This window comes from Trachurus japonicus, chromosome 13, assembly GCF_045865225.1.
Source record: "Trachurus japonicus isolate A0001 chromosome 13, Traja_1.0".
Taxonomy (NCBI): domain Eukaryota; kingdom Metazoa; phylum Chordata; class Actinopteri; order Carangiformes; family Carangidae; genus Trachurus; species Trachurus japonicus.
The window spans coordinates 2,185,289-2,193,213 of record NC_140919.1 but is presented as its reverse complement, the minus strand read 5'-3'; the positions used below and the strand labels follow the sequence as shown (position 1 = coordinate 2,193,213).

The window sequence follows — 7,925 nt, the reverse complement described above, 5'->3', positions numbered from 1 at the left end:
TGTTTTTGTTAATATAAGTCCTAAATAGTCCTATTTTCCGTCAGCAATCACTTACATGAAGTATTTCAGCCTAAACACGAGTCTCTCCGTCACTCTGCTCTGCTGTAACCCGAGGAGAAAATTTTCCTTGTGGGATACAAGTGTTATCCAATGAGGGGAGAGAACGGCATGAAGGGCTGTGTGTGCAGCCAAGGGATGCGCGTGAATGTGGTGACGTAGCACGAGGACCAATTGATGCCTGACAAGGGCGGGGGCTGCTAACTCATGGTGCGTTCAAGGAAACTCGTACTTTGTGTTTTTCCTTCCTGTGAAGTCATACCAGTTCGATCTGGTACGAGTTCACGGGTCGGAAGTTACGAGTGGCCGTTATAGGGAACTTTCACAGACAACAGGACGGTAAAAACACGAGCTACGGGTTACCTGGAACGCTACCAAGTCGTAGTTGTGACTTGAAGCTGTAACTTACGGTTTCAAAAGCCTGCCTTGAACACAGCATTAGCCGAAACGGCCGTGCCGCTGTTATCTGCTTTAATATTCTAACCTCATTTCTGCCATTCATTGACAGCCCTACTGTGTACTATCAAATAAAGGAAAAAATATATTAAAAAAAATAACTATTTAATAAGTAAAGTCAGAATAGTTCCATAACATGGAAAAAAAAATACACACAACTACAGAGCTACAGCAGCCACAAGAGGAGGAGGCTCTTCACAGCCTCAGCTGTAGAGGAGCATGGTTGTATCAACACATGAAGTTATATAGGCAGGTTATATTGTTACAGAAGCACCAGCCGTCTGTCACAGCTCCATCCAAACCGGTTCCAGCTGGATGAAGTGTACGTCCACCGAGCGTGTAGCAACGTGTAGCAACACACACTCTGCATCGCATATCAGCTGCACATTTATGGAATAAAAGTTTTTCAGGTTTTATGTCAGATTATTATCCCTCTGATGCATGAATTATGTTAGCCTCAGTCAAGATTTTTATCCTTCTTAGGGCATGAAAAAAAAAAAAAACTTTTCAAACATGATTTTTTTCAGAGAGTTACAGACATGTCCACTCCAGTGGACTACATGCGCCTAAGCACTCACATAAAACAATATGAATTTAATGTAAAGATTAATCAAAATTGTGATTTATGGTTAATTCATTAACTATAATTAGTGAGTGGATGAAGGAGCTCTAATAGAAACCATCTGATCACAGTGACAGGACGGATCAGGATCTCATGATCAATGACTCTGTTCTTCTCTGCTCTTCACACAGATCAGCTGCAACACACTGACTCACTGAGATCAGTCACATCATGTGGAATAAAGCAGCCGTCCTCAGGACCAGTCCTGAGCTCCATCAAACCTGTCCACACATTTTGACTGGACTTGAAGTCAGAGTCCAGAGGAAGCAGAGAAACTGTAGAGCAGAGAGAAGCAGGCTCAGCTCAGAGCACATGGACTCAGACAGGAAGTGAAGCTCCAGCTGCTGGAGACTTTCATTAAGGAGCCACTTTGTGGCTTCATCTGATCTGGAGTCAGCACACACAGTCTGAAAACAGCTGTTTGATCACACACACATTCAGCCACAAACACTGATTATTACACTGTTCACTACACTCACTTTCTTCTGATTGACAGCTCCAGGCCTGACTGTCTCCTCAACACAACAACAGATCTCATCAGGACAAGACCAGGATCTCAGAGAGACTGAGCTGATTATTGATCATCAATATCTGACCAGACAGAGACCTGATGGTGCCGCCTGGTTTCTGTCTCTTATTTCCTCCTTGGTTGGAGACGCTGGGAGACGAATGTCTCTGAGCAGTGGACATGCTTTGATTCTTGTTGCTGTGTTGTTATTAGTGTGTCCACACTCAACAGGTGTCTACAGTCTCTGGGACTGTTCAGGTCAAACACTCTGTTGGTTCAGGAGCAGTTCAACCAGCTGCAGCTGAAATGTTTCCTGATACACTCTGAAATAAAGTCTGATCCAAACATCTGGAGAGACTCAGAGCACAGCTGCCAACAGCTGCTTTCATCACTGACATCTCTTCTCCTGAATATGACACAGTGAGTCATGATGAGACACTGAAGTCATCATGAGGAGAAACTCCTGATCCCAGTAGTTCATCACTGTGACTGATGAAAGCTGCACAGCTCATGTTTGAAACACTCTGAGATTTTGGCTGCAGTATAGATGTTTATCAGTCACGTGACGTTCTTGTTGTGAGCACCATCTTGGGTACCAACTGGGGACCAAGGCACAGCTATGATCATTAGACTGTGTGGGCTTTGGTGAAGGATGCCTTAGTCTTTATTTCTCCATAACCACAGACTAACTCTACATTATTCCGCATACGAGTGAAATTATTAATTTCAGATGTAATGTTGATCAAAATACGACTTGAATCGATTTAAAAATTGCATTATTTAGCAAATCTGCAAGTCCAGCACTTCTCTACTGGTTTCCTCACCCTCCTTGGTCGTGTGTATTTGTTTTTAATCAAGCCTTTAATAATCAATCAGTGGGTCGATGGATTATCATATACATGTTACAATGTGTGTATTTGTAGTCATATCTGTCATAAACAAGAGATTATGGTCAAAGATGTAAGGACTTTGTTACGGTTTACGGGACACGTTTGTGTCGCGGACTTGTGGTGCCACAGACGCTCTGACAGAGACGAGAGGAGAGCTGTGTTTTCAGCCACGATGTGGTTACAAGTCATTTATCTACATCACAATTAGTCCGAAGCTGTTTAATGATGGTAAAAATTAAACATAAGGTAAATATCCTGCATAGTTTCTCTTTTCTGTGCTGCGCTGATCAGAGCGGCGTCACTAGCAACGGTCTGTTATACAGAAATAACATACTGTAAAAATCAAAATCAGGATGTAAATAAATATCAGAAATATCAATAAATTATCGGAATGTGACATTCAAAAGAGCCGTGTAATAAAAAAAAAAGGTTTATCCACTCTTTTTGTGAGATTTTATGTCACAGCCCATAGACTGCCTTTGGACTCTGTGACCAGCTGTGACCGCTGTGTGACGTCACGTGATATATTTATAAACTGTGTTGGGACGAGTCAGACTGACAGAGGACGTCAATGGAATGGGCGGAGCTTCACTGTGGCCTACACCACCTCTGGATATGGTCTGAGTGATGGGGTCTGATGTCATCAATGCATGGATCACCTGAGACAGATGTTAATACCAGGTGTGAACGGGGCCATAGAAAATGTTCCAGCTCCTCCTCCTCTATCAGACAGTGTGTGTGGCTGCAACAGCCTCTCCATACCTGAGAGTCTCCAGTCTCCAATCTGGATCCTCCAGTCCAGCAGACAGCAGCTCCACTCCTGAGGCTCCTGGATGATTGTAGCTCAGGTCCAGCTCTCTCAGATGGGAGGGGTTGGAGCTCAGACCTGAGGCCAGAGAAGCACAGCCTTCCTCTGTGACCAGACATCCTGACAGACTGAACACACACAACAACACACAGGAACCCTCTGTCAACACCTGCTGCTGTGTTCAAGTGGCATCAGATAAACAGCTGGATGGATCCTCACCTGAGAGTCTCCAGTCTACAGTGTGGACTCTCCAGTCCACCAGACAGCAGCTTCACTCCTGAGTCCTGCAGGTTGTTGGTGTTCAGGTCCAGGTGTCTCAGACTAGAGGACTGGGAGCTGAGGACTGAGGACAGAGCTTCACAGCTTCTCTCTGAGAGGTTACAGCCGCTCAGTCTGAAGAGATGATCATGAGGAATTAAAGAAGAAATTAGTTTATTATCTGACCTGTTGCAAAAACAAAAGTGTTTTTATATAATGATGAATACATCCAACTATCTCTACACTTACAGAGCTTTGTTAGAGGCTTTGACCACTGGCAGCAGCCTCAGAAGAGCCTCCTCTGAAGCAGAGTATTTCTTCAGGTCAAACTCGTCCAGATCTTCTTCTGATGACAGTAAGATGAAGACCAGAGCCGACCATTGAGCAGGAGACAGTTCATCTGTGGAGAGACGTCCTGATCTCAGGGACTGTTGGATCTGCTCCACTAGAGAACGATCATTCAGTTCATTCAGACAGTGGAACAGGTTGATGCTTTTCTCTGCAGAGGGAGTCTCTTCAATCTTCTTCTTGATGTACTGAACTGTTTCCTGATTGGACCGTGAGTCACTTCCTGTCAGTGTCATCAGACCTCGTAGGAGATTCTGATTGGTCTCCAGTGAAAGACCCAGGAGGAAGCGGAGGAACAAGTCCAGGTGTCCATTTGGACTCTGTAAGGCCTCGTCCACAGCGCCCTGGTAGAAGTTTGTCTCTGCAGATTTGACTCCTGTTGCTTCAGTCTTCTTGGAGGTTGTTTGTTGTTGTGACATCAGGTTGAGTCCAGAGTTGAAGAAGGTCAGATGGACATGAAGAGCAGCCAGAAACTCCTGAACACTCAGATGGACGAAGCAGAACACCTTGTCCTGGTACAGGCCTCTCTCCTCTTTAAAGATCTGTGTGAACACTCCTGAGTAAACTGAGGCTGCTCTGATATCGATGCCACACTCTGTCAGGTCTGATTCATAGAAGATCAGGTTTCCTTTCTGCAGCTGCTCAAAAGCCAGTTTTCCCAGAGACTCAATCATCTTCCTGCTCTCTGGACTCCAGTGTGGATCTGTCTCAGCTCCTCCATCATACTTGACCTTCTTCAGTTTTACATGAACCACCAGGAAGTGAATGTACATCTCAGTCAGGGTCTTGGGCAGCTCTCCTCCCTCTCTGGTCTCCAACAGCTCCTCCAGAACTGTAGCAGTGATCCAGCAGAAGACTGGGATGTGGCACATGATGTGGAGGCTTCGTGATGTCTTGATGTGGGAGATGATCTTTCTGGCCTGCTCCTTATCTCTGAACCTCTTCCTGAAGTACTCCTCCTTCTGTGGGTCAGTGAACCCTCTGACCTCTGTCACCATGTCAACACACTGAGGAGGGATCTGATTGGCTGCTGCAGGTCGTGTGGTTATCCAGAGGCGAGCAGAGGGAAGCAGGTTCCCCCTGATGAGGTTGGTCAGCAGCACGTTGACTGAGGTGGACTCTGTCACATCAGTCAGGATCTCAGTGTTGTGGAAGTCCAGAGGAAGTCGACACTCGTCCAGACCGTCAAAGATGAAGACGACCTGGAACTGATCAAACCTGCAGATTCCTGCTTCTTTGGTTTCAGAGAAGAAGTGATGAACAAGTTCCACCAAGCTCAACTTTTTCTCTGTCAGCACATTCAGCTCTCTGAAGGTGAAGGGAAATGTGAAGTGTATGTCCTGGTTGGTTTTGTCTTCAGCCCAGTCCAGAGTGAACTTCTGTGTTAAGACTGTTTTCCCAATGCCAGCCACTCCCTTTGTCATCACTCTTCTGATTGGTCCGTCTCTTCCAGGTGGGGCTTTAAAGATGTCTTCTTGTCTGATGGTTGTTTCTGGTCTGTCTGCTTTCCTGGATGCTGTTTCAATCTGTCTGACCTCATGTTCATCATTGACCCCTCCAGCCCTTCCCTCTGTGATGTAGAGCTCTGTGTAGATCTGGTTCAGAAGGGTTGGGTTTCCTGCTTGAGAGATCCCCTCAAACACACACTGGAACTTCTCCTTCAGGACAGATTTGAGTTTACGTCCACACTCTGGACCAGGAGTTCCTGAATAAACAAAAACAGTAAAATTCATAATGAAAATATAACATTTTAATTCCTCTAAATAGCGACTATATGAACATGTTTCCCTCCATGTGTTGATGTCGGTGAACGTCTCATTTGTCCATCATGTTGAATCTTTAGAGAAATCCTCTTACTGCTCTGCAGACGCTCAGCCAGCTCCTCCTGCTTCATCCTGCTCAGGAAGTTCACTGTGATCTTCACTAATGCCTCTCTGCTGCTCCTCCTCTGCTCTTCATCCTCACCGTCCAACACCTCCTCATCCTCCCTCTGACTCCCTGAGCATTCTGGGTAATCTGGACTCAGAGCCTTGTGGATCTTCTTCAGCTCGTTCTTGACAAAAGTGACCATGTTCTCCTCCAGCAGCTGGAACAGAAACTCTATGAGTGACAGCATCAAACTAAAACCATGGAGCCAAACATCAGATCCATGTTGGACAGACTGACAATCCACTGGTGTCAAAGTGCAGCATGGAGATGATGGTGAACACAACAGATGTAACAGCAGCTGTTGGACATGTCCTCACCATAAATATGGAGTCCAGGTGTGTTTGATGCTGCTGGGCAGACTGACCACTGGGAACCTCTGAGCTCTCCTGGTCCACTCTGTGGAGGAATCAGTGTCAAGTCAACATCAGTACAGAGAGATAATACAAGATGGACTTTATATGTCCCCTGAGGACGTTCACAACAGACAGACACACTTTGGTTTCAGACCTGGTCCAACAACACGTCGTACAAACTGGTTCTGACTGTCAGTTACAGCTTACATCTGATCAGCTGATCCACGTCCTCCTTTAAAGTTATCTATCCAGTCCACTGACCAGTTGCTCTTTAAAGACAGACAGCTGGGTTCAGGAGAGTCTGTTCTCTGCTGCTGGATCCTGAAACAACAACACAACTGATAAATGTGAATGTTGGAGAAAAACTGATGACAAATATCTTCAATCTTTCAATAAACACAACAACTGACTTTGAGAGAGCAAAGTCTTTCTGACTGTTTTAAATTCTGACCTTTCAAATAAAGATCGCCTCTCGTTAAACTGACAACGACCAATGGACTTATCACTGGATCCAGGTCCAGGTCCAGGTCCAGGTCCAGGTCCAGGTCCAGGTCCAGGTCCAGGTCCAGCAGACTGTGGCTTGTGCTGCTGCTTTGGCCTTGAACACAACACACACAGAGCTTTGAGTGTGAATAATGATGGAGCAGTGATCTGAGTTATGGACAGTTAGAGATGCTCATCTGACCTTTGACCTGTGGTCTGGCTCTGACGTCCCCCACACAGAGTGGTTTTAGAGGGAGGGGCTCCCTTCTCTCTGTCCTCACACTGATCCATGCTGCTGAGCTCACATCCACATCAGCTCACACACACTTTGTAGCTTCACCTGCAGAGGAAACACACATCATTCATCTGCACAGCAGCTCACATGTCCATCATGTCTCCAGCTGCTCCTCCACTGATTGGCTCTTCTTCTCTGCTTCATATCAGTGTCAGTTGAATGCAGTTGTAGCTGTCAAGTCAAATGAAGCAGCTGCTTCAGGTGCCCTGGAACGTGTGTTAAATATGCTAGAGAGAGTGTTAGAGTGTGCCAACCAGTCTGCCCCTGCTGCTAGACCTCAGTTCATCCCACCAGCTCAGTTTGGCCCATGCAGAGTTTGTGGTAACAGCTCCCACTCAACACGAGCACACTGCATGAGAGAACGGAGATGTTTGAGCTGCTTAGGACAAGGACATAGACGAAAAGATTGCCCCCAAGTCACTGCTCCTCAGCAGGGCAGCAACTCACCTGATCAGGGAAACTATATCACTCACGCATGGGAGGGGACAGTGTGAGTGACTTTGACGAGACCCTCAATTTTAGTGAAGATATGCAGTCAGTGTACGCAGAAAGCCTAACATCTGCTCTACCTGGTGCCATTGTATTGTTCCAGAACATAACCCAGCTCAATAAATCTGACAGTCTATTCTATGCCAGTGCACAGGTGGATGATAAACTGACATTACAAGCTCTGCTAGACACGGGCTCCATGGCTTGCACCATTAGTGAAGAAGCTGAACAGATGCTTAAGAATGTTGGTTCAGCATCAGAGACCAACTCTGCCCATCCTGATGTTGTGCTTGTCGGCTGTGGTGGAACAAAAGTAAGGCCCAAATCCATTCACAACCTGAAGATGGAAGTGTTGGATGTGTCCTCCTGCATTGCTATTGAGGATTTGGATGTGGCCCCTGAGCAAACATCAACTGCAGAGGTCAGAAT

The 7,925-nt window shown here is 46.0% G+C and overlaps 1 protein-coding gene across 1 annotated transcript; it reads right to left on the bottom strand.

Annotated features, from left to right (window-relative positions):
• Positions 1-3,556: 3,556 nt before the first annotated feature.
• LOC146975243 (NLR family CARD domain-containing protein 3-like) lies at positions 3,557-7,586 on the bottom strand. The gene is made up of 3 exons (XM_085794678.1): positions 7,577-7,586; positions 3,849-5,652; positions 3,557-3,734 (listed from the first exon to the last, which is right to left on the bottom strand). The coding sequence occupies exons 1-3, from the start codon at positions 7,584-7,586 to the stop codon at positions 3,557-3,559; spliced, it is 1,992 nt and encodes a 663-aa protein (XP_085650804.1).
• Positions 7,587-7,925: the final 339 nt, after the last annotated feature.

Coding starts and splice junctions, on each gene's coding strand:
- LOC146975243 (XM_085794678.1), bottom strand. Junction 3,735..3,848: donor AAAGCCTCTAACAAAGCTCT/GTAAGTGTAGAG, acceptor TCATCTCTTCAG/ACTGAGCGGCTGTAACCTCT.